This window comes from Ursus americanus, chromosome 24 (assembly GCF_024610735.1).
Source record: "Ursus americanus isolate L20-20 chromosome 24, mUrsAme1.1.p, whole genome shotgun sequence".
Taxonomy (NCBI): Eukaryota; Metazoa; Chordata; class Mammalia; order Carnivora; family Ursidae; genus Ursus; species Ursus americanus.
This window is the reverse complement of record NC_142150.1, coordinates 38,352,783-38,380,233: the sequence shown is the minus strand read 5'-3', so window position 1 is coordinate 38,380,233 and position 27,451 is coordinate 38,352,783. Positions and strand designations below refer to the sequence as shown.

The window sequence follows — 27,451 nt, the reverse complement described above, 5'->3', positions numbered from 1 at the left end:
AGCTCCATTCCTCTGAAAAACTCGCCAATGTATTCCACGAGGCAGGACGTACGGACACATCCCCACACCACCCTCTTCTCGAAAGCCCTCAAGTTAGTACGCCTGTCTGAACTGACAGAAACAACGGGAGCTTGTGGACATTCTGGTCTTTGTCAACAGTGACTCCTAACCACACTGTTATTCTTTCAAAATATATTTTATTAGTGGCACATGGAATTTAAAGTTAAGCAATTTCTTTCCAGAGAGAAGGTAAGACCTGACAGACTAAAAAATTGTCACAGCAGAAATACCATTTCCAGTGTAGACAGAGATTACTAGGAAGAGTTTCCACCAAGGAAATTACTTTCCTCACACGCTGACTGTGTTGTGCACATGACCCCTGCAGTCGTTGGGGTCCGCAGCCCCGGACGGCGTGAGAACACAGTAGATGACCCCATGGGATCGGCGCGCTGGTTACGGCAGCGGCAGGGGGGTCATGAGCCCCCTTGCTCTGCACAAGCACCAGGAGGGCCTGCAGCACGCAGAGGCTGGTGGGAAAATGCTAGGCCAGCGGACTCACGTGGGAGCCCAAGAGAACCCTCAGACCCGCAGGAGCTCTGCAGAGTCCCCATTAGACCCTTCACCTGCAGACTGGGGGCTAGGGGTTTCCAGGGACGACTTTTAAAGTATCTGGAAACACGTCTACATTAGTAAGTCAGAGGAGAACTGAACCTTCTTCGAAACATCAGCTTCTCCTCTCGTGGGTTCTTTCCCCCAACATTCTTCTGACTTAACATGAACTCCACAACCAAGAGAGCCCCAGGAGGTGTTGGTCCCCTCCCACCTGGCGAGCCTGCTGCTTCTGTCCCCGCTGTGGGTCTCCCGATCCCAGATGGCACTCCCTGCATTGAAGTGGCTGCTGTCCTGTTCAGATCATGTCGTTTCTTCTTTCTAATCTAAGACACTGGGGATGATTCATAAGAAAGACTCAGGACTTAGTCATCTGCACTGGTCTTATTTTGACCTTAAAAGGGGCGTTTCTCTCAGCACGTCCAGATCCGCCCCTCAACCAAACACTCAGATACTCATTGATCAAGGCGACAAAACGAGTGACAGACTGCAGAATTTTCCATTTCTAGATCTAATTGATTAAGCCAAGTCTCCACACCAGGAAACTGGACTTTCCCTCCAAGCTAGCATCTAGAACAATCTTCAGGGCCCTAGGGCAGGTCAGCGACACTGGTCTCGTTGAGGTCAATTCCAGAGTGCAGCTTGCCATCCTTGGCGGCCGCCCAGGGCATGGAGGTGGAGGTCCACTTCACCGCCCAGTCTCCTGCTTTGCTGACCAAGATGACGCCGCCTAAACCCCTCAGCTTTGACTTCATATAACCCAATGCCATGTCGGCCGCCTCTTCCAATGTCCTTCCTGGAAACGAGGAAAGGTTGAGAAACAACACACCTTGCAATGAAAGGAATCTGATGGGAAAATCAGTGGCAGTATGAAAATCCAAAGTGAGTTAACAAAGATTTTTGGGCAAATGATTTCTATTTGAATGCTTCAAAGAAGGATCCTCACCATAAAAGGCCCTGTTTGCACCGAGACGGAGCCTAGCATCAGCCTAAGCAGAGCTGCCTTCTCTCCCACACCCAGGCTCAAAGTCTCTCCACTGCCCCTGAGATGCCCAACACGGACAGTATTCTAAGTGCACTTCTTTCCAGATCCTGACAGAAGGCGGGAAGAAGTCAAAGTAGCGTTAACGACCTGAAAGGAACATCTAAAGCAAATGCGAAAGGGTTTCATATACTTTACAGCCTATTATAAAGAGTTTCCATTCACTTGTCTTCAGACAGCGTGAACTTGTTCTGTGTACCTTGTTCTACGTGGAAGAGAGTCAGTCTGGCCAGATTCACCTTCAGGATGCTCTCCCCGTGCCCCGTGGTGGAAATGGCGCCAATGTCGTTGTCGGCATAACCTCCAGACCCTGCTCAAAAAAGGTGGACTGGTTCAAACTGAGCAGCACAGTGAAGAAATTCAAACCCATACCAAGTCTAAGGATACATAAATGTTAAATCCCAGAGAGGGCCAAAGTGTGAACAAAGGTCAGCAGCCGTGACCTTGAGGTGCAGAAGTGGTGTAGTAAGTGCCAGGTGATGACCCTAAAATCGGGGGGGGGGGGGTGTTGGCCTGAGCTCTCACGGAGCAGCCCCTCCAGGACGGCTCTTCCTCCTCCGCGAAGCCCACACAGCCACTCCCAGGCCCGCCCCTGACCCCGCCCGGGAACTAGAGGGCCTATGTCAATGTCAACACAAATGTTTCCATTTGTACCAGCACTGCGACGCCTTCAGGCCACTCAAATCTATTAGCGGCCAGCCTAAATTCTCAGCTTTTTCTCAGTTTGTTAATTTGAGCCCATGCCTGGGAAGAGGCTTTGTGTACATAACCGTTTGGGACTAAGTCTGCAGATCCTGAAGCTGGGGCTAGAGAGAAGAGGCTCTCCGGGGCTCACTGGGGGCCACCTGAGCCTCCCCAAGTCATCCCCGGAGCCTCCAGCCTCGGAAAAGCCTTGTGCCTGCTGGATACAGGTGCCCTCTCAAAGGGTGCCCTGCCCAAGCACTCCCCCCCGCCCCCGAAATGCTGGGGCTGCCGGAAGAGGCGGGGAGTGAAGAGGAGAGGGTGACAGGTGGATGGCAGCGGAAGGGGCGGGTCAGCAGCGGGCCACAGAGCCTACCTATGCATGGGGTGTCCCCAACCCGGCCGACCATTTTATTAACGATGCCGCCCGTCGAGGTCGCGTAGGCTACGTTTCCTTTGGAGTCCAAGGCGACGGCACCCACGGTTCCCAAGTCTCTGCCAAGAATAAAGAGAAAAGGGACAGACTGAGACGAGAGACCCTGATGTCACAAGTAACATCGGAGCTGAACAGCACTTAAATTCCCACATGAGATGCTAATGGTAAGTGGGGCGCACTTTGATTGCGACATTCGCGTCTCACGTTAGCTTTCCACTCTGCACGTCAGAGAGATTGCTAGACGTTCCTTCAGCTCTCAGCTTTAAGAGCACATCCCGTCCCTGCACCACCGTCCTCTAGCTGTGTGACTTAGTTACTAAGTTTTCTTAGTAACTGCGTCTCATTTTGCCCACCTATAAAACAGGGATAAAAAGAATTGAGTGCATCTCAGACGATGTGTGCATAAAAATCCCTTGGATCCCTGGGCCCGCCCCAGCGATCCTGAGCTGGTGGGTGCAGGGTGGAACCCAAGACCCCGCACTTCTCACACCTCCCAGGTGATGCCGACGTTGCCTGTCACACCCACTTGGCCTGTTTCACGGGGCTTGCTGTAAAGATGAAGTAAGTTATGGTTTTCCCTATTAAACATTTTCAAGTAAAAAAATTGGAAAGAAAAAATTGGAAGAAATTGTGCAACAACAGCTATAATACCCCCCCCCAAGCTACAATGAACTATATTTGAGGCACATAGTAAGTGCCAGGCCCAGGAGTGAACAGACAGTGTCCCTTCTCCCGTGCAGCTTGCCTTTGGGGGCAGAGGGCAACAGAGCGGTAAAAATTTGTTTTATGAACAACGGTAAAAATGACAACTCCAGCAGCATGGAGAGGGCTTTCTGCAGGGCCTTGCTGAAGGAGGGGAGGGCAACCCACACGGCTTGCTGGGGAGTGTGCTCCTGCAGCTGGACCACGGCTGGGACGCTCACGGCAGTCATGCAGGTCACTGCGGTTGCGGAGAATAAAGCGAGGGAGAGAGGGTCAGGGGATGGCCAGCAGCCAGACCTTGGAGGCTCTGACGGGCGGGGTGACCGTACACCCTGGTGAGCCAGGACAGTCCTGATTTCTCCCCATGTAACAGCTCCCCTTTCACTCTCAAAGTCAAGTTCTGATCTGAACACTACGTCATGTGGTCCTCCGACGTATAGGCCCTGATTGAGATGGGAAGGCACTGTGTCCCAAGGTGAGTTCAGTTTTAAAAATATCATTCTTACCACCACCCTCATCCACCGGAATGCCTAAAACGAAGACGACTCGTATCGGGCGAGGGTCAGGATGTGCGGGACTGGAACACTCAGTCACTACTGCTGGAAACGTAAACTGGGGCAACCCCTTCGGAAAGCCATCTGGCAGGACCTACCAAAGCTGGCTTGGCAATCACACGCCTCCCTTTCTGCATTCTTCCAGCAGAACTGTGGAGCGACACTCACCGAAAAACATACACCGAAACGTTCGCAGCAGGACTGTGTGTGGTAATGGCGAACGGAAAGTGACATAAATGTCCACCAGAGGCGCAGCAGGTGGCCTGAGAGCGTCCTGGCACCAACTCCCCTCCTGCCGTGCCATGAGCTGCTGCGCTGTGTGTGCCACACGTGGACGGACCCCCGAAATAGCACGAGGAAAGAAGGCACCAAATAAAGTACACACTACACGGTTCCACTTAAATAAAGTTCGAAAACTGGCGACTGTCGTCCACCGTGTTAGAAGCCGGGTACGTGGGTGCCGTCAGGGCAGGGCTGGGAAGGGAGCGTGGTGGGGAGCGTCGGGCGATGATCTAGTTCCCCACCCCCTGGGGGCCGATTTTGTGGGTCCGCTCGGTGAAAAGCCATCAGAGGCTCCGTAAGACTTGTGCACTTCTGTGTGTATGCCACACGTGCACAAAATATTTCTCGCAGAATAATCATTCTGGCAGATGTGTGTGGAGTGAGGGAGACAAGAGAGGAACCAGAGACTGGTCAGGAGGCTTGAAGAGTTGCTGGCCTCTGTTGGGGTGCTCCTGGGACGTGGGGAAGCAGGCTCGGCTCGGGACACTCTGGAGGCAGAGCTGACAGACTTTGCGGGGGAGTTGGGTGTGAGAGAGATTATGGGCGGCTCTAAGGCTTTGGCTCCCAGAACTGAAAGGGTACAGGAACCATTCACTGAAAGGGAGACTATTAGGAATAGGTTTTTTGGTGTTTTCTGGTTTTGTTGGTGGGTGTGGCGTGACGTTAGGTGGGGAAATCTGGGCTTCAGTTCTGGACACAAGCTTGAGGTACCGGTTGGGCAATCACGTGGAGAGAGCGAACTGCAGCTCGATGTGGGCTGGCAGTCAGGGGGCTAGAAAGAGAAATCTGGCATTCTGCTTGGAAGAAAACAGGAACCCTAACTTCCAGCGTTCACAAAAATCAGCTCCAGAATTCAAGGCCTGACTATAAAACAAAACAAAATTCTTCAGGAAAATCTAGGTGACTACAGATGTCTCAGGGTGGGGAATACCTTCTATGTTTCTAGTCCCAAGAAGTAGACAAGAGAGGCAGACTGCGTATTTGATTATGAAAAAGTAAAAACTTGTGTATGGCAAAAATACCATAAGCAAAGTAAAAGCAAGACGAAAAACAACAGATTTGGATTTTTTTTTTTTAAACAGAGAAGACAGCCTTAAGACTGAGAAGAAGGAACATAACAATGAAAGAGAAAAAATGATCATAGGACAAAAATAGACAAATTCATAGAAACCAATGGCCCACCAACAAATGCCAAATGCTCAAACTTGTTGATAATCAGAGAATATAACTTAAAGTGACAGCGTTACCCTCCTCATGTCAGATGAGGGGAGGCACTCCCAGACTCGGCTGCTGGCAGGCCCACTCCTAACATTCGCTAAGTGTGGAGGCGAGACTACAAATACAAATGGCGGCCCATACACCATCTGTTTATGTTTTAGAGGCTGTAGATATGTTCTTTTCTCTTAGAGTGATGAATATGTCTTTAAAAATATTGCAAAGCCATGGTTTTTACATGAACGAAAGCAGACAAACCACCAATAATGACTTAATGTAATTATTGTGCCCATCTAGGTCCTTTGTTGATCAGTTATTAATGGCTGGATGAGTGGGAAACACACACGCACCCCCCCCTATAAATTATTGTTTACTCCACAAGGTTGATTCATTTCAGGGGGCAGCACGCTCTTATAATCATATGTCCGTACAACATGTGTTCTCTCGACAAACTGCCACATAAGACAGATCTTTTTGAGTCCGTGTAGTTCTTAGCAGGTTTTTAATTCATTTTAATTTGGAGAAGCTTCCCTCTGCTGAGGCAGCAGCAACTGGAATGTTCAACAAAATTCTTAAGGCAATCCTTGGATTTGGAAAGGAACTCCTGATTTGCACATTACCACGCTCAAATGCTACCGGGCATCGTGGGATACGTTTTTGTAACAGAAGACACTATTGCATACTTTGATTTGATCAAACATGTCATGACCGCTCCCTGTAGTCATTTATACCATCTCTGCAGCAGCACCTAGACCCACGCAGAGTATCTTCAGCTCTTTCACATTTCACTGCCGGCGTATTATAAAGAAAACTGAAAGTAGCACTTGTGTTGTTTGATTTTGTGCATGTCTCTCTTCAAATGGCACTATGCTCTGATATATAACAGACAGAAAGACAGCCTCTATCGGAGTTGATTTGGGGATTATTTGTACATGAATCTTCTCCTTCAAGTTGGGCAAGAATTTTTGTTGCCTTCCTTCAGTTTCCTTTTATTTTACTGGAATGCTATTAATAATAATAATAATAATAATAATATTATTATTATTTTGGAAAGAGGACGCAAGAGAGCCCAAGCGGGGGGAGGGGCAGAGGTGGGGAGAGAGACAGAGAATCCCAAGCAGGCTCCACGCTCAGCTCGAAACCCCACACAGGGCTCGATCTCATGGCCCTGAATCATGACCTGAGCCAAAATCAAGAGTTGGACACTTAACAGACTGAGCCACCCAGGTGCCCCTGAATTGTTATTCTTCTTGCACATTTCACATGCAGTGTGATTTTGTTTCTCTTAATATATTTTCAATCCTTTCAAAAGTGAAATAGCCAAAAAGATTTTTTAAAGCTTTTATTAAGCTTATCAATAGAAATTAACAGTTCATACTAAGTGGCTGTAGGTAGCATCGAATCAAAATTAATTTCACTGTCAAAGTCCATAATTTACTCTTTGAGAATCTTCTGTGATTTCACGGAATTCTTTATCTAAATTCAAAGTAATTACTTTAACAGCACTGGGTTGGTCATTCCCACCATCTGTCTGAGATCTGTTCTAAGGTCAGACAGGAGTCTGAGCGCCCTGTTCCATTTTGGACCTATCTAGAGAACCTTGCATCGGACCCTCTAGTGTCCCACAACATCGGCACTGCCGTGCAGCGGGGGCACACCTCCTAGAAACAGATTCAAACTGTGAGCCTACGTGTCACATGGAATACTTCTGGGCTCTTGGCCAAACTTCCTGTTTATATATCTTTTATTTACCAACCATGTTCACTCCATTATCACAGGCTTGCCTTTGACAGTTTTTTATTTTATTTTTTTAAAGCTTTATTTGAGAGAAAGAGAAAGCGCGCATGTGCAAGCGGGGTAGGGGGAGGGGCAGGGAGACTCTCAAGCAGACTCCGCACTGAGTGTGGAGCCTGATGCGGGGCTCGATCTCAGAGCCCTGAGATCATGACCTAAGTCAAAATCAAGAGTTGGTCGTTTAACCAACTGAGCCACCCAGGTGTCCCATTGCCTTCGAAAGTCTTTTAAGTTCATGCCTAAGATGAAAAGTTCTCCCACTTCTTCTCTAAATCCAAAACACCTACTTCCAAAAGCAGGTGAGTCAGACTTGTTTCTCTTCTCGGGGTCGTACGGTGATACATATAATCAGTGTTAGTTGCTCGATGTGTCTTCTGACCGTGGTACCTTCTAGCTGAACTGAGTATTTTGTTAAAAACATTTTATGTATTTGATTTCATCTCTCACTTATTAGTCACTAAATTAATCTGTCTGAATTCTCTTATCTTAGTGATCATTAGTTGCATTATTTTTTGTCTTAATTACATGTATTATCAAGTTTTGAAATAATTTTTATTAAGCCTGAAATGTCCCACTGTGTTTTGTAAACACAGTGCTGATGATGGAGTGTCATGAAAAGCCTCGTTAGGCCTGGCTAAATACCAGACACACTGTATTATTCTTTCAAGAACATTACAGCCCTGTTTCATATCGTCTTTTTCTTTTTCCGCTGATATCAACTGCCTGTTCTCCCCAGTCCTACTGACTGCACGTGTCCTTTTGGTGTGTGATTATTCGAGATAATCAATGAGCTCTTCCTGTAGTAAAGGACGGGAAATCGCTGGGATTTCATCAGAACTGTCCAAACTGAAGATGTGGCAAGAATATTCCTACTAATCTTCACTGTTGTGACAGGTAATTAAATCTTCATTGGACCAAGAATTTGGAATGTCCTGCTTCTCAACGTTAGCTGGGTCATCCTGGAAGAAGACTGCTTACTTTACTTTTTTTTTTTTTTTTTTGACAGAGACAGACAGTCAGCAAGAGAGGGAACACAAGCAGGGGGAGTGGGAGAGGAAGAAGCAGGCTCCTAGCGGAGGAGCCTGACGTGGGACTCGATCCCAGAACGTCGGGATCACGCCCTGAGCCGAAGGCAGCCGCCTAACGGCTGCGCTACCCAGGCACCCCTGTTTTGTTTTTTAAAATGCGTGTGGATTGCGTCCTGGAAGATTATTTTCCTTCTGTTTACCTCTCAGCTTTTTGTTTTCTTTTGTGAGCTCTGCGTTTGTATTCTTTTTCTATCAAAATCTTGATTTAACATGCATTTTCAATAATCTAGGGATTAAAAAGATGTAATTGTCTTGAAAGTGTACAAAATTAGGATATATTTTCATCAAAAATGAAGAGCGAATATAACTGAATAAATATAAATGAATTGCAGATATAATTTCAAAAAGTTAAGTTTTTTCCTAATATACCAATCTATTAATATTAAAGTCAAAACATGAACTATAATTAGTGAATATAACATTTTAAAATTACTTAAAAGCTAAAAATGTTAATATATCTTAACAAATAAAACCATTTGTAATTCTACCATTCAGTGTCCATTTAGCTGCCAACATAAAGAGCTGGTTCTTCATGCAGGTTCTGTCTAGACCTGCACTGTCCAATATGGCAGGCAGGGCTACCTGCACCACTGGCCACTGGAAGCGTGGGCAGTCCCCGGGGGAGGGGTGTGCTGCAAGTGTAGTATGTGGGTCAGATTTTGAAGATTTCATGTGAAAGAAAAATGTAAAATACCTCCAATAATTTCTTATATTGATTACATGCTGAAATGATAATATTTTGGATATACTGGGTGAAATATATGTGTGTATGTACATACGTATTTTTTTTTTTAAGAGAGAGAGAGAGTGTGGGTTGGGGTGTGGAGGGGCAGAGGGAGAGAATTGCAAGTAGACTCTGCACTGAGTGCAGAGCCTGATGTGGGGCTTGATCTCGTGACCCTGAGATCATGACCTGAGCCAAAATCAAGAGTCAGACGCTTAACCGACTGAGCTACCCAGGTGCCCCTTACCTGTTTCTTTTCACTTTTTTAACGTGGCTACTAGAAAATTTTAAATTGCATATGCAGCTCTTGTCCTTCTGTTGGACACTGCTGGTCTAGACCGACATATATACACATGTAAGAGTAATAGGCATCAGTTTGCATGTGCAAGTCTTGCAGATACTGTACTAATCCATGAATCCCGCCAGAACCATAGCATAGAACACGTAAGGAGGCAAGAAAATGGATACTTGGCACTACTGGGAAACAGTTACTTTGTTACATAAGAATTTATTTGACAAGTTATTAATTTGTCTTTTTCTCTTACCTAAGTCCTTCTGCTGTTCAATTCCTCCCCCCCGCTCCAAAGCAGTGTCCATTTCCGATATCGGCAGTGGCACAATCCACAAATCTTTAGATTTAGGTGGCCTTTGCTTCCGAGACAGAGAGCAAGAGATGCAGAGAAGCATTTCCCTGGGGGCTGGATGGTGTTAATCGCAAGAGTGGATGATGAGGGCTATGGGTCATGCTGTGCCACTGCTGAGTGACAGAGGTGCCCCAGGTGTCTGTAGCAAGCCAACTGCTTTGTGTATTTGTGATATGGGGGTCCTCTAAAGTGCAGGACCCAGGGCGTAGCCTGTCTCGCTTACATCTAAGGGCAATACTGGCTGGTAGAGATGTGCACTGTTGCAGAATTTTTGGAAAGTGATGTGGCAACACCTGTTAAAACCCCCACGAACCATCGATAAAGCCGCCCCATTCCTGTGACTCTGGCCGACAGGTACAATAGCACACTTGGTAGGGTTATCAAAAGCTACTGGTACATGGCCAAGTTTGTAAAACAGATTCTTAAGCTGGGGACACACCAGAATTACCTGGGAAACTTTTTCCTAACACACCTGCCTGGCCTCTTCACCTCAGATCTATTAAATTTGGTTCTTTATGGAAGGAGACCAGACATGCAATTTTGAAAAAGCTCCCTAGGTGATATTAAAGTATGCTGCTGGTTAAAAATGACAAATCTTAAAGAGCATGAAGAGTACATAGATTATATTCCATTATAAACTCCCAGGCCATATTCAAATCTTATTTTTCAAATTTTGCATTGAATAAGGGGGCTTTTATTTGAGATTTTGGAATCTGTAACACAGAAAATCATAATTCAGAACAAAGGATTAGTTCAAACTTCTAAGAACTGTACTGATTTGTCTGCACTAGGACAGCATGCTCAAGTAACTTCGGAGGGTTCACCAGCTCACAGACAATCTGTTTTGTCTGCTTAAGATAACGAACTGATCCAGAGGCATCCAGCAGTTAGTCCACTAATGCAAGGCACTCTACTATTGGAGAAGGAACTCTTGGCCAGATGTGAGTCGTTATTACAGGAGTAATAAGTGAGGTTAAATGTAAGAATCAAAAGAGCAGTTTTTCCAGGATGCAGTGTCAATTATTTTTGTACAAAAACTGAAACTACCAAGTGATTCTTGACTTATTTAAGAAAGGTGGATAATCGGATATTTGTCGCACATCCACACCTGAGTAAGTCCCCAAACTGCGAGCCGCAGGTGACACTTACTGTTGGCAGTCTGACTTCAGAGCGCCTTTCTCTTTTTCTAGACGTTTTACGTTTCTCTCCGTCACCAGCTGCTCTTTAGGAATCGTGGGAACCCCCATGGCTGCTGCAAATTTTGCTGCACCTTGGTCAGTCAGAAAGCAGTGAGTTGTCTTGAGCCAGAAAGAAACAGAAACATGGTTAGTTTTTGGAAACAGTTAAAATCTTTTAAAGTGTTCCAACTGTGTGGATGTAATTACTTCTCTCTGGGTACAAAGCCTCAAAGATGCAAATTCCACTGGCTTGCTTTTCTGAATGTTGAACAGAGCCTGGCACTCTGAGATCTTGCATTTTCAAAAAACCCCTAAAGTGATGGACCATGACTAGAAAAGTACTTAGGTATGATCTTAAGTTTAGAGGACATAATTCATTTTTATTTTACACATGCTATTAAACAGTCTGTTCAGTTTGTATCTGTTACGTCATACATGTTGAGAGAAGACTGAAGAAAATACAGGAAGGCAACATGAAAAAGTAATCACTGGACAAGGGATTACCAGTCCAATTCCACCGTCAACAGAGTCAGAGTCTCAGCTTACTTGAGAAATTTAAGTAGCATTGCTTCTGCTCTTTTATATGGTTTTAAGAGAACAATGCTCACAAGTATTCCCCCACAGTTAGACCACTTTTAGTTGCTCAAGTACAGCGGTAACGATTTCTTACGAAAAGGATGCTTGCGTCACATACCTTTTCCATAACAAGCCGTGCAAGTTTAATGGGATTTGCTATACAGCGGACTGCAGACACAGCTCCTGCAGACAGATCTTTTCCATTCATGATACTGGCATCCATTTCAACATCACCATTTACATTCAAGACAGATCCACAACCTAAAACCAAAGAGAAGTTGAAAAGCAAGAATTAAGAACTTAGAAATGGCTCCCAAGTTTCCTTCAAGCTGCCGACTTTAATTCATCCTCTACTCCATTGCCAGAGAAACATGTTTGGAAACACACATCTGGCTTGGCACCCCAAGATCTACAAAATAAAAAGTAGGAAACCCTTCCCAATCTGGCTTCTGATCTCCTTTACCAGCTTTATCCTCCCTCCTTGGCTGCATTTTCCTGAAATATTAGGTTTCTGTGAAAGTACCATAAGTTCTCATTGCTCTGTGCCCTTGTGCGTGCTCCTCTCTTTACCACCAGCACCCTTCCTCCAACTCCTTTTGCCTAGATAATGCCTGTGAGGCTAGCGATGCTTAACCTCTTTGTGCCCATTCCCTCATCTGTAAAATGGGATAAGAAGAAAGCTCAAGAATATTTAAAGGATTATAAAACTGTCCAGTACCCAACAAGGCAAAATTCACAATGTTTGGTATTCAGTAAGAAATTTCCAAGCACACAAAAAAAACAAGAAAATATGACCCAGAGCGATGAGGGAAAAAACCTCGCTCAATAGTAACAGATCATAAATGACATAAATGACAGAATTAGTAAACAAGGATGTTAATAAAACAGCTGTTATAACTATATTCTATATGCACCACAACATGGAAGAAAACATAAAAAAGACCCAAATAGAACTTCTAGAGATGAAAAAAAAAAAAAGTCTGAAGTGGAAAACACACTGGAAAATAAAACAAGGTTAGACACTGCAGCAGAAAAGATTAATGAACATGAAGACAGCAATAGAAACTAACCAAAATGAAAATAAAAAAGGATAAAAAACCCCAAATTAACAGATGATCATTGAGCTTAGGGCCAATTTCAAGCAACCCAATCAATGTGTAATTGGAATCTCTAAAAGGAGTGGTGAGACAGAGGGACAACAAAATATTTAAGGAAAAATGGATAAAAATTTTCCATTTGATTAAAACTACAAATTCACAGATCTGAGAAGCTCAATAAATTCCAAGCAAAAGAAACATGAAGAATATTACATGCAGGGACATCATGATCAAACAGCTTGGTGTTAATGAGACAGAGAATCTTAAAAGTAGCCAGACAGAGATGCACTAGGAAGAGAAGAAAAAGTGAGAATGAGAGTATGTTTCTGGTCAGAAATGATGCAATCCAGAAGATAGTGGAGCAATGTCTTTAAAGCCCTGAAATTAAAAACAACAACAAAACACACACACACAAACAAAAAAGCCTGTTAAGCTGGAGTTCAAATACCTAGTGAAAAACTGAAAACAAAGACTTTTTCAGATACACAAAAGCTGAAAGAAATTGCCAATAGCAGATGTGCAATACAAGAAATGTTAAAGGAAGTCTCTCAGGAAGAAGGAAAAGAACAGTGAACACCAATCATAAGCTACACAAAGGAAAGAAAAGCACTGGAAATATCTAGTATATGGATAAGCAGAAATACGTTTTCCTTTTATTTTAACAATATCTTTAAAATATAATTGTTTAGGGGCACCTGGGTGGTTCAGTCAGTTAAGCGTCCAACTTTTGATTTTGGCTCAGGTCATGATCTCAGGGTCATGAGTTCAAACCCCATGTAGGGCTCCACACTCAGCAGGGTCTGCTTGAGATTCTTTCCCTTTCCCTCTCCGTTTGCCCCTCCCCCTACTCTCTCTCTCTCAAATAAATAAATATTAAAAAAAATTCTCTCTCTCCCTCTCCCTATGCCCCTCCCCTCTGCTCACACACAATCTCTCTCTCAAAGAAAAATATATATGTATCTGTATATATATATTATATACATATATATATATAAACACCTATAAAATTGTTTAAGGGAAAAGTAATAACAATGTATTGGGCAATTTATAACATACACAGAAATAAAATATATGACAGCAGTAGTACAAAGGCTAGGAAAGGGGAAACAAGTATGCCACTACAAGGTTCTGACATTATGCATGAAGTACGATATTACTTGAAGGTGAACTATGACAAGTGAGAGATGTATACTATAAACTCTAAAATAACCTTTTAAAAAAGAAGTCTAGCTACTAGGCCAACAAAAGAGGTAAGACAGAATCATAAACAACACTCAATTATCCCAAAAGATGACAGAAAAAGAGGAAAAAAGGAACAATGAGTAGATTGGACAAATAGAAGACAAATAGCAAGATGACAGATTTATACCTGACCATATCAATAATCACATTAAATGTAAATGGCGTAAACACCCCAGTAAAAAGCAGAGATGGTCAGATTGTATAAAAAGGTAAGATACAACTATGTGCTACCTAAAAGAAATCCACTTTAAATATGAAGATACAAATAGGTTAAAAATGAAAGAACGGAGGTGGGAGTTAAGGTGGTGAAGGAGTAGGGGACCCCTTTTTCAGCCGGTCCCCTGAGTCGAGTTGGATAGGTACCAGACCAGCCTGAACATCCACGGAATCAGCCTGAGATGCAGGAAGATACATCTGGATCTCTACAAATGAACATCTCCAGCGCTGAGTATTGAGGTACGAGGCGGGGAGCCGTGAAACTGTGCACAGATATCAGAAGATAAACGGAAGGGGGAGGGAGCCGCTGCGTTGGGGCGCTGGGAAGCGGTAGCCACCTGCACGGGGGAGCCGGCGGACCCGCGGACCGGCACCCGGGAGAGAGCAGACTGAGACCGTGAGCCGGGAACCCATACGACAGACTGAAAACCGGAGCTCCGGTCCGCTCACTGGAACCAGACTGAGACCGGGAGCTCCAGGAATGCGCAAGGGCGGCTGGCGGCTGGCGGTGTTAGAAACACAAAGGACAGAGACGCGCTGGCCCTGGAAGTGAGGGCTGGGACGCCAGGTGTGGGGCGCATATCCCGGGACGCTGCAGGGTTGAGCAGCACCAACAGAAACAGAGTTAAAGTGGCCAGAACATCAGTGGAGAACGGTCCGTGATCCCTCTGTTCTGAGACAGAGGCTGAGATTCGGCCGCTGCTGCTCTGACTCTCAGAAGAGGCACAGCAAACCGCCAGGGAAAGCCGCCAGAGAACAAAAGCCTGGAAATACCGGCTCACAGTGTGCCCACCCCCATCCCCCCTCGCAGGGGACACAGAGACTCTACCCAAACAGAGTTGCCTGAGTATCGGCGCAGCAGGCCCCTCCCCAGAAGGCAGACTGAAAAATCAAGAAGCCCACATCCCTAAGGTCCCTATAAAACAAGGGTGCACGGCCTGGGTCCCGGTCAATAATTTGGGCTCTGGACAACCCCGCAACCTCTCCTCATCAGAATGATGAGAAGGAGAAATCCCCCCCAGCAAAGAAAAGACAATGAGTCTGTGGCCTCTGCCACAGAACTAGTGGATATGGATATAACTAAATTATCAGAAATGGAATTCAGAGTAACAATGGTCAAGATGATGTGTAGACTTGAAAAAAGTATTAACAACACATGAAAACATGTTCAAAATCATTAGCCATCAGGTAAATTCAAATAAAAACCACACTAAGATACCACCTTATGCCAGTTAGAATGGCAAAAATTAACAAGGCAGGAAACAGCAATTGCTGGAGAGGATGTGGAGAAAGGGGATCCCTCCTACATTATTGGTGGGAATGCAGGTTGGTGCAGCCACTCTGGAAAGCAGTGTGGAGGTCCCTTAAAAAGTTAAAAATTGAGCTACCCTATGATCCAGCCATTGCAATACTGGGTATTTACCCCAAAGATACAGACGTAGTGAAGAGAAGGACCCTATGCACCCCAATGCTTATAGCAGCATTGTCCACAATAGCTAAATCGTGGAAGGAACCAAGATGCCCTTCAACAGTTGACTGGATTAAGAAGCTGTGGTCCATATATACAATGGAACATTACTCAGCTATCAGAAAGAATGATTTCTCAACATTTGCTGCAACATGGACAGCACTGGAGGAGATAATGCTAAGTGAAATAAGTCAAGCAGAGAAAGACAATTATCATATGGTTTCTCTCATCTATGGAACATAAGAACTAGGAAGATCAGTAGGGGAAGAAAGGGATAAAGAAAGGAGGGTAATCAGAAGGGGGAACGAAGCATGAGAGACTATGGACTCTGAGAAACAAACTGAGGACCTCAGAGGGGAGGGGGGTGGGGGAATGGGATAGACCGGTGATGGGTAGTAAGGAGGGCACGTATTGCATGGTGCACTGGGTGTTATACACAACTAATGAATCATCGAACTTTGCTTCAGAAACCAGGGATGTATTGTATGGTGACTAACATAATATAATAAAAAAACATTAAAATAAAAAAACAAATAAAATAAAAGGAGAACTGGTGATGGGTATTAAGGAGGGCACGTGTTGTAGTGAGCACTGGGTGTTAAATACAAACATTGAATCATGGAACACTACATCAAAACAAAACAAAAAAAAAGAAATAAGTTAATTTAGCAAGGTTGTTAAAAGTCAATATGCAAAAATCAATTGTAGATTACATATATTAGCAACAGACAAAGAAAATTAAAAAAAAAAGAACTTCAGAGAAATGTAACTAGAATCTAATAGGAAACACACACCCAAAAGTATAAAATTAAGAAGAATTTCAAAGCCAAGTGTTGGTGATAATGTGCAGCAACTGGAATTTGCTAATGTTTCTGATGGAAGTCTAAAATAGTACAATTGCTTTGGAATATTGATTGACAGTATTAACCCTAAGTATATGCATACACGATAAATCAGCAGTCCCCTCTCTGAACCAGAAATGATTACTTCTGTCCACCAAAAAAAATTCACAAATATTTATAATGGTTTTATTTGTAATAGTCACAATGGAAATAACTGCCCATCAAAAATGGAATAGGTAAATATAGTGTGATATATTTGTATACAGGAATATTACAGAGCAATAGAGAAGAATGAACTCCTGATATGCAGTGCAGATCAACTCATAGGCAGAACTTTTAGGAAAGAATTAGTATAATGATTTGTAATTTGTAATTTCAATTATATTAAGTTCAAAACCACAGTAAAGTAACCTGTAGTGGGAATCAGAACAATCACCATTGTGGGGTTTACTGTTTGATAGCTTTGTGGTGTGGAAATACTCTACATTTTTATCGGGTGGTAGGTGTACATGTAAATGCTCACATGAATGTTTTCTAAATGTGAGCTTAAGATTATTAAAATTTATTTTTTAAGTTTTAGCACAATAAAATAATTATTATCCAAAAAAAAGAAAAAAAAAGAAAGAACGGAAAAAGTTATACCATGCTAAAATGAATTACATGAAAGCTGGAGCAGCTGTATCAACATCGGGCAAAGTAGACTTCAGAACAAGGAACGTTAAATAATAATGACATTACATAATGATAAAGGGGTCAGTTTACACAGAAGACACCCGTCTACGTAACAATTTCTAAATATATGAAGCAAAACCGATAGAAGTCAAAGGAGAAATATAGAGATCCACAATTAAAATTAAAGACTACAACACTCCTCTCTCAGGATTCAATGGAAATAGAAAATGAAGGTATAGAAGATCTGAACAACATTACCAACTAACTCGACTTTATTGAATTCTTTTTTTTTTTTTTAAAGATTTTATTTATTTATGTGCCAGAGAGACAGCCAGTGAGAGAGGGAACACAGCAGGGGGAGTGGGAGAGGAAGAAGCAGGCTCATAGTGGAAGAGCCTGATGTGGGACTCGATCCCGAAACGCCGGGATCACGCCCTGAGCCGAAGGCAGACGCTTAACGACTGTGCTACCCAGGCGTCCCAAACTCGACTTTATTGAGATTATAGAACTTTCCATACAACAATAGCAGAGTACATATTCTTTTAAAATGCAAATAGGATATTTACCAAGAGAGACCATATTCTGGGCCAAAACCCAAACCTTACAAACTTCAAAAGAATGTAAATCACACAGAGTATGTCCTTTGATTGTAACAGAATTAAAATAAAAATCACAGAGCTATTAGGCAAATCCACAAATATTTGGAAATTATCGTACTAAATAACCCATGGTTCAACGAGGAAGTCACAAGTGAAATTATAACATGTTTTGAACAGAATGAAAATGAGAAGACAACACGTGAAAACTTTAGGATGCAATCAAAGCAGGGCTTAGAGGAAAATTTAAAGTATTAAATGTCTGTATTAGAAAAGACTGGTCTCAAATTAATGATCTAAAAATAATAGTAAATTATTCCTAAAGTAAGTTGAAGAAAGGAAATAATACAGACAAATCAATGAAATTCAGAAGAGAAAAACAGTAAAAAAAACAAAAAAACAAAAAAAATCCACAAAACCCTCCTAAAACCAAAAGCTACTGTTCTTTGAAAACAAACAAACAAACAAACAAATCCCCAAAACCAAACTCGATAAATTCTAGCTAGACCAAGAAAAAAAGACAGAAATTCAAATATCAAGAATGAAAGATGGGACCTCTCTACAGACCTTACAGACATTAAAAAAATAATAAAGTATATTGTAAATAACTCTAAAGCCAATAAATTCAACATTTTTTTTTTTAAAGATTTATTTTAGGGACGCCTGGGTGACTCAGTCGGTTAAGCGTCTGCCTTCTGCTCACGTCATGATCCCGGGGTCCTGGGATGGAGCCCCACATCAGGCTCCCTGCTGGGTGTGGAGTCTGCTTCTCCCTCTGCCTCTGCTACTGCTCCCCCTGCTTGTGCTCTCTCTCTTGCACACTCTGTCTCAAATCAATAAACTAAAATCTTTAAAAAAAGATTGAGAGAGAGAGAGAGCTTGAATACATGAGAGAGCACAAGCAAGGGGAGAGGGGCAGAGGGAGAGGGAGACAGAAACACAAGCAGACTCTGTGCTGAGCTGGAGCCTGAAGCGGGGCTTGATCTCATGACCCTGAGGTCAGACCTGAGCCAAAACCAAGATTTGGATGCTCAACTGACTGTACCAGAGAGCTTGTGCTCTCTCTCTTGCACACTCTGTCTCAAATCAATAAACTAAAATCTTTAAAAAAAGATTGAGAGAGAGAGAGCTTGAATACATGAGAGAGCACAAGCAAGGGGAGAGGGGCAGAGGGAGAGGGAGACAGAAACACAAGCAGACTCTGTGCTGAGCTGGAGCCCGAAGCGGGGCTTGATCTCACGACCCTGAGGTCAGACCTGAGCCAAAACCAAGATTTGGATGCTCAACTGACTGTACCACCCAGGTACCCCTATAAATTCAACATCTTTTTTAAAAAAAGGTTTTGTTAATTAATTAATTAATTAATTAATTAATTAATTATTTTACAGCCAGTAAGTCAGAAGCACAAGTAACAACCTGGATTTACAGTTGGCATCTGAAGTGGAGGGTAGTCTTGTGGGAACGAGCCTTTCATCTGTGGCATCTTTTTTTTTTTTTCTTTAAGATTTTATTTATCTGAGAGAGACAGCGAGTGAGCATAAGCAGGGGGGAGGGGTAGAGGGAGAAGCAGACCCCTCCCCCCACCAAGCAGGAAGCCTAATGTGGGGCTTGATCCCAGGACCAGGGGATCATGACCTGAGCCGAAGGCAGCCGCTTAAGCGACTGAGCCACCCAGGCCCCCCCACCTGTGGAATCTGATGCTACCTCCAGGTGGATAGTGTCAGAAATGAGCTAAATTGTAGGACACCCAGCTGGTGTAGGAAAAGTGCTTGGTGTGGGAAAACCTACGTAAGAACTGGAATTGGGTTCAGAATCTTCAGACGAAGGCAATCCAGTAGAGCAAAGATAAGTCTTTACAACAAACAGTGCTGGAACAACTGGACAGCCATAGGCAAAAAACCCAAATCTAGACACAGACCATACACCCTTCATAAAATGAACTCAAAATGGATCACAGACCTAAATGTAAAATACAAAACTATAAAACTCCTAGAAGATAACATAGGAGAAAACGCAGATGACCTTGGGGTTGGCTGTTTAGATACCACACTAAAGGCATGATCCGTGAAAGAAAAAGTTGTTATGCTGGACGTCATTAAACAAAAAATTCCTGCCATGTGAAAGACACTGTCAAGAGAATGAGAAGACAAGTCACAGACTGGGAAAAAGTACTCATAAGAGACACATCTGATAGAGGACTGTTATTCAAAATATACAAAGCACTCTTAAAACTCAATAATAAGAAAACAATCTGATTAAAAAATGAGACAAAGAAAAAAAAAAAGCAATGAAGAACAACAACAAAAAAATGAGATGAAGACCTGAGCAGACACCTTACCAGAGATCTACGATGGCACATATGAAAAGGTTCAATTGTACTTTTTTTTTTTAATAATGATTTTTTTATTATATTATGTTAGTCACCATACAGTACATCCTCGGTTTTCGATGTAAGGCTCGATGATTCATTAGTTGTGTATAACACCCAGTGCACCATGCAATATGTGCCCTCCTTACTACCCATCACCGGTCTATCCCATTCCCCCACCCCCCTCCCCTCTGTAGCCCTCAGTTTGTTTCTCATAGTCCATAGTCTCTCATGTTTCATTCCCCCTTCTGATTACCCCCCCCTTTCTTTATCCCTTTCTTCCCCTACTGATCATTCTAGTTCTTATGTTCCATAGATGAGAGAAATCATATGATAGTTGTCTTTCTCTGCTTGACTTATTTCACTAAGCATTATCTCCTCCAGTGCCGTCCATGTTGTAGCAAATGTTGAGAACTCGTTCTTTCTGATTGCTGAGTAATATTCCATTGTATATATGGACCACAACTTCTTAATCCAGTCATCTGTTGCAGGGCATCTCGGCTCCTTCCACAATTTAGCTATTGTGGACATTGCTGCTATGAACATTGGGGTGCATATGGCCCTTCTCTTCACTACGTCTGTATCTTTGGGGTAAACACCCAGTAGTGCAATGGCTGGATCATAGGGTAGCTCAATTTTTAACTTTTTAAGGGACCTCCAAACTGTTTTCCAGAGTGGCTGTACCAACTTGCATTCCCACCAACAATGTAGGAGGGATCCCCTTTCTCCACATCCTCTCCAACAATTGTTGTTTCTTGCCTTGTCTATTTTTGCCATTCTAACTGGCGTAAGGTGGTATCTCAGTGTGGTTTTGATTTGAATTTCCTTGATGGCTAATGATTTTGAACATTTTTTCATGTGTCTGTTAGCCATTTGTATGTCTTCATTGGAAAAGTGTCTGTTCATATCTTCTGCCCATTTTTTGATTTGTTTATTTGTTTCTCGTGTATTGAGTTTGAGAAGTTCTTTGTAGATCTTGGATACCAGTCCTTTATCTGTAGTGTCATTTGCAAATATCTTCTCCCATTCCGTGGGCTGCCTCTTAGTTTTTCTGACTGTTTCCTTGGATGTGCAGAAACTTTTAATCTTGATGAAGTCCCATAAATTCATTTTATCTTTTGTTTCTCTTGCCTTTGGGGATGTATCATGAAAAAGGTTGCTTTGGCCGATGTCGTAGAGGTTGCTGCCTATGTTCTCCTCTAGAATTTTGATGGATTCCTGTCTCACATCGAGGTCTTTCATCCATTTGGAGTTTATTTTTGTGTATGGTGTGAGATAGTGGTCAAGTTTCATTCTTTTGCATGTAGCTGTCCAATTTTCCCAGCACCATTTATTGAAGAGACTGTCTTTTTCCCACCGGATGTTTTTTCCTGCTTTATCAAATATTAGTTGCCCAAAGAGCTGAGGGTCCATTTCTGGGCTCTCTATTCTGTTCCATTGGTCTAGGTGTCTGTTTTTGTGCCAGTACCATGCTGTCTTTGTGATCACAGCTTTGTAGTACAGCTCGAAATCCGGCATTGTGATGCCCCCAGCTTTGTTTTTCCTTTTCAACAGTTCCTTGGAGATTCGGGGTCTTTTCTGGTTCCATACAAATTTAAGGACTATTTGTTCCCGTTCTTTGAAAAACGTTCTCGGTATTTTGATCAGGATAGCATTGAAAGTGTAGATTGCTCTGGGTAGCATGGACATTTTAACTATGTTAATTCTTCCGATCCATGAGCATGGAATATCTTTCCATCTTTTTATGTCTTCCTCAATGTCTTTTAAGAGTGATTTATAGTTTCTAGAATAAAGGTCCTTTACGTCTCTGGTTAAGTTAATTCCAAGGTAACGTATGGTTTTTGGTGCTATTGTAAATGGGATGGATTCCCTAATTTCTCTTTCTTCGTTCTCGTTATTCGTGTACAGAAATGCAACTGATTTCTGAGCATTGATTTTGTATCCCGCCACGTTACTGAATTGTTCTATAACTTCTAATAGTTTGGGAGTGGCTTCTTTTGGGTTTTCCATATAGAGTATCATGTCATCTGCGAAGAGAGACATTTTGACTTCTTCTTTGCCGATTTGAATACCTTTGATCCCTTTTTGTTGTCTGATTGCTGTTGCAAGGACTTCTAGTACTATGTTGAATAATAGTGGCGAGAGTGGGCATCCTTGTCGTGTTCCTGATCTTAAGGGAAAGGCTTCCAGCTTTTCCTCATTGAGAATAATATTTGCAGTAGGCTTTTCATAGATGGCTTTTATGAGATTGAGAAATGTACCTTCTATTCCTACACTCTGAAGGGTTTTAATCAGGAAAGGATGCTGTATTTTGTCAAATGCTTTTTCGGCATCGATTGAGAGGATCATATGGTTCTTGAGTCTTTTCTTGTTGATATGATGTATCACGCTGATTGATTTGCGAATATTGAACCACGCTTGCATCCCAGGGATGAATCCCACTTGATCGTGGTGGATAATCCTTTTAATGAACTGTTGGATTCTATTAGCAAGTATCTTGTTGAGGATTTTGGCGTCCATATTCATTAGGGAAATCGGTCTGTAATTCTCCTTTTTGAGGGGGTCTTTGCCTGGTTTGGGGATCAAGGTAATATTGGCCTCATAGAATGAGTTTGGTAGCTTTCCTTCTGTTTCTATTTTTTGAAATAGCTTTAGGAGAATAGGTATTATTTCTTCTTTGAATGTTTGGTAGAATTCCCCAGGAAAACCGTCCGGGACTGGAGTTTTATTTTTTGGAAGGTTGTTTATCACTGACTCAATTTCTTCATAATTAATTGGCCTGTTTAAGAAATCAATTTCTTCCTGTTTCAATCTTGGTAGTTTATAGGTTTCCAGGAAGGATTCCATCTCTTCCAGATTGCTTAGTTTATTGGCATATAGCTGTTGATAAGAATTTCTAATAATCCTTCCAATTTCAATGGTGTTCGTCGTGACCTCTCCTTTTTCATTCATAATTTTAATAATCTGGGTCCTTTCTCTTTTCTTTTGGATAAGTCTTGCCAGTGGTCTGTCAATTTTATTGATTCTCTCCAAGAACCAGCTTCTAGTCCTGTTGATCTGCTCTACTGTACTTCCGGTTTCTGCTTGATTGATTTCAGCTTTAATTTTGGTCAACTGCTTCCTTGTGCGTGGATTAGGCCTGTCCCTCTGTTGCTGTTCCAGCTTCTTGAGGTGAGAATATAAAAACGGCATTTTAGATTTTTCTATTCTTTTGAGTGAGGCTTGGATGGCTATGTATTTCCCCCTTAGGACTGCCTTTGCAGTATCCCATAGGTTTTGGACTGTTGTATTTTCATTCTCATTGGTCTCCATAAATTGTTTAATTTGATTTTTGATTTCCTGGTTTATCGAGTCATTCCTGAGCAGGATTGTTCTTAGTCTCCAAGTGTTTGAGTTTCTTCCAAATTTTTCCTTGTGGTTGAGTTCCAATTTCAGAGCGTTGTGGTCTGAGAATATGCAGGGGATAATTTCAATCTTTTGGTATCGGCTGAGACCTGTTTTGTGTCCCAGAACATGGTCTATTCTTGAAAATGTTCCATGGGCATTAGAATAGAATGAGTATTCTTTGGTTCTGGCGTGTAGTGTTCTATATATATCTAAGAGGTCCAACTCGTCGAGTATGGCATTCAAAGCCTTTGATTCTTTGCTTAGTTTTTGCCAGGGTGTTCTGTCTATTTCTGAGAGTGGAGTGTTGAGGTCCCCTACTATTAATGTATTTTTATCTATATGTCTCTTTATTCTGGTTAAGAGTTGGCTTGTGTATCTTGCTGCTCCCCTGTTGGGGGCATATATATTTATAATTGTCATAGCCACTTGTTGAATACTTCCTTTAAGAATAATATAGTGCCCTTCTGCATCTCTAACTATAGTCTGTAGTTTAAAATCCAGTTTATCTGATATGAGAATTGCTACCCCAGCTTTCTTTTGAGGTCCATTTGCGTGAAAGATGGTACTCCATCCCCTTACTCTCAGTCTGAATGCATCTTTGGGTTCGAAATGAGTCTCTTGCAGACAGCAAATGGATGGGTCATTTCTTTTTATCCAATCTGCAACCCTGTGGCGTTTAAAGCAAGAATTTAAACCATTAATGTTAAGACTGAGTACTGAGAGATATGCTTTTAATTCTGCCATGTTGTCAGTAAAGTCTTTGTATTGGCTGTGACTTTCTGTTTTGTATCACTCTTGGGGCCTTTTTACTTTTATAGAACCCCCCGTAATACCTCCTGTAGGGCTGGTTTCGTGGTTACGAAATTGGCTAGTGACTGTCGATTCTGAAATGTCTTTATTTCTCCATCAATTCTGAATGACAGCCTTGCTGGATAAAGGATCCTTGGCTGCATGTTTTTCTCTGAAAGAGCTTTAAAAATGCTCCCCCAACCCTTTCTCTCATTCCAGGTCTGTGTAGACAGGTCTGACGTAATTCTGATGCCTTTGCCTTGGTACGTGAGAAATTTCTTTGCCCTGGCCGCTTTCAATACTGTATCCTTGGATCTCATATTTGCGAATTGCACTATGACGTGACGTGGTGTAGGTCTGTCGTGGTTGAGCTTGGGAGGGGTCCTCTCTGCCTCTTGGACACGAATTTTTGTTTCCCTTGCTAGATTAGGGAAGTTTTCAGCTACAATTTGTTCAAATAGCTCTTCTAGACCTCTGTTTTTCTCCACCCCCTCGGGGATGCGATGATTCTAACATTGGATCGTTTCATTGAGTCAGTAATCTCCCGTAGCCAACATTCGTGGGCGTGGATTTTTTTAAGACCATCTTCTATTTTTATTTTTTCCTCTATTAACCCATCCTCCAATTCACTAACCCTTTCCTCTGCTTCCGTGACCCTGGCCGTCAGAGCCTCTAGTTTTGCCTGCATTTGGCTCATAGAATTTTTAATTTCTGTCAAATTCGCTCTCATTTCCGCCCTTAGGGATTCTATATTCTCAGTAACATTTTCCTGAATACTTTTTTCAAGTCTACTCATTATCTTGACCATTGTTACTCTGAATTCCATTTCTGATAATTTGGTTACATCCATATCCGTTACTTCTGTGGCAGAGGCCACTGACTCACTGTCTTTTCTTTGCTGGGCGGGGGCTTCTCCTTCTTGTCATTCTAATGAGGGGAGGTTGCGGGGTTGTCCAGAGCCCAAAATTATTGACTGGGTCCCAGGCCGTGCCCCTTGTTTTATAGGGATCTTAGAGATGTGGGCTTCTTCTTTAAAGATTTTATTTATTTACTTATCTGAGAGAGGGAGACAGTCAGCAAGAACGGAACAGAAGCAGGGGAGTGAGAGAGGAAGACGCAGGCTCCCAGCGGAGGAGCCCGATGAGGGACTCCTTTCCAGAACGCTGGGATCACGCCCTAAGCTGGAGACAGGCGCTCAATGACTGCGCCACCCAGGCGCCTCGGGTTGTGGGCTTCTTGATTTTTCAGCCTGCCTTCTGTGTTCTGGGGGAGGGGCCTGCCGCGCCGATACTCAGGCAACCCTGTTTGGTTAGAGTCTCCGTGTCCCCTGCGAGGGAGGATGGGGATGGGCACTCTCTGAGCCGGTATTTCCAGGCTTTTGTTCTCTGGTGGCTTTCCCTGGCGGCCGGCTATGCCTCTTCTGAGGGTCAGAGCAGCAGAGGCTGCATTGTCGCAGAACAGAGGGATTGCGGCCCGTTCTCTACTAATGTTCTGGCCACTTTAACTCTGTTACTGTTGGTGCTGCTCAACCCTGCAGCGTCCCGGGATGTGCGCACCAACTCAGCGTCCCTGCCCTCACTTCCAGGGCCGGCGCGTCTCTGTCCTTTGTGTTTCTAATGCCGCCAGCCACCAGCCGCCCCGCGTGCTCCCGGGTCTCCCGGTCTCAGTCTATGCCCGGTGAGCACACCTCGATTCCGGAGTTTCGGGAGAAGCCTGGTGGTGCGCGCACCCGGTTCAGGGTCTCAGTCTGCTGTTTCGCGGGTGCCGACCGCGAGTCCGCCCGCTCCCCCGTGCAGGTGGCCCGCCAGCCGCCAGCCGCCCCGCGCGCGCTCCAGGAGCTCCCGGTCTCAGTCTGGATCCCGTGAGCACAACGGGATTCCGGTGTTCCAGGAGATGCCTGGTGGCACGCGCGTTCAAGGCTCACCGGTCTCAGTCCGCTCTCTCGCGGGTGCCCTCTGTGAGTCCGCCCGCTCCCCCGTGCAGGTGGCTGCCGCTTCCCGGAGCCCAAACGCGGCGGCTCCCTCCCCCTTCCGTTTATCTTCCGATATCTGTGCACGGTTTACAGCTCCCCTCTTCGTACCTCAATACTCAGCGCTGGAGATGTTCATTTGTAGAGATCCAGATGCATCATCCTGCGTCTCAGGCTGATTTCGTGGTTATTTAGGCTGGTCTGGTACCTATCCAGCTCGACTCAGGGGACCGGCTGAAAAAGGGGTCCCCTACTCCTCCGCCATCTTAACTCCTGGGATCTCAATTGTACTTTTATATTAGCAACAAATGTTGGTAATTCTAATCGTAAAAAGTAGCATTTACAATAGCACCGAAAGACATGAAACAACTAAGTATAAATCTAACAAAATATTTATAAGATATGCATGCTCAAAACTACAAAACACTGATGAGAGAAATCAAAGATTTAAACAAATGGACGTATATACTGTGTCTTGGGAGTCCTGCATCGAAAGGCTCAGAACTGTTCAGATTTCAGTTCGCCCAAACCCATCTATAGAGTTAATACAGTCCTAATCAAAATCCTAGCAGGATTTTTTCGGGTAGCAATTGACAAGGTGATTCTCAAACTGGTGGGCAAGACAAAGGGGACTAGGATAGCCAGAACAGTTACACACACGTGTGCACAGAGAGTTGCAACTCTTACTACCTGGTTTTAAGACTTAATATAGGGGCGCCTGGGTGGCACAGCAGTTAAGCGTCTGCCTTCGGCTCAGGGCGTGATCCCGGGGTCCTGGGATCGAGCCCCACATCAGGCTCTTCTGCTGTGAGCCTGCTTCTTCCTCTCCCACTCCCCCTGCTTGTGTTCCCTCTCTCGCTGGCTGTCTCTATCTCTGTCAAATAAATAAATAAAATCTTTAAAAAAAAAAGACTTAATATAAAACTACAGTAATCAAGACAGTGTGGTATTGGTGAAAGAGTACACATACAGACCAATGGAATAGAGTCCAGAAATAGACCCATACATACAAAGTCAAGTGATTTTTGACAAAGGTGGAAGGGTGAGTCTATGAAGAAAGAACTGCTTTTCCAACAACTGGTGCTGGAACAATTATGCAAAAAGAATCTTGATGTATACCTCACACCATATACAAACAATTATCAAAAATGGATCAGAGACCTAAATACAAAACCTGAAACTATAAAATTTCTAGAAAACACACAAGAGAAAATGTGCGTGACCATGCGTTAGGCAGGTTTTTTTTCTTTTTTTAAAGATTTTATTCGAGAGAGAGAGAG

The 27,451-nt window shown here is 43.4% G+C and overlaps 1 protein-coding gene across 1 annotated transcript in view; it reads right to left on the bottom strand.

The window, feature by feature from the left end:
• Positions 1–838: 838 nt before the first annotated feature.
• ASRGL1 (asparaginase and isoaspartyl peptidase 1) overlaps positions 839–27,451 on the bottom strand; it is a 30,998-nt gene continuing 4,385 nt past the window's right edge. Inside the window, exons 3-7 of the mRNA XM_045793788.2 lie at positions 11,644–11,786; positions 10,921–11,069; positions 2,709–2,827; positions 1,851–1,961; positions 839–1,405 (exon numbers count right to left, since the gene is read on the bottom strand). Of these exons, the coding sequence (XP_045649744.1) occupies positions 1,200–1,405; positions 1,851–1,961; positions 2,709–2,827; positions 10,921–11,069; positions 11,644–11,786 (728 nt within the window). The 3' untranslated portion in view covers positions 839–1,199. The remainder of the gene's footprint in view (positions 1,406–1,850; positions 1,962–2,708; positions 2,828–10,920; positions 11,070–11,643; positions 11,787–27,451) is intronic.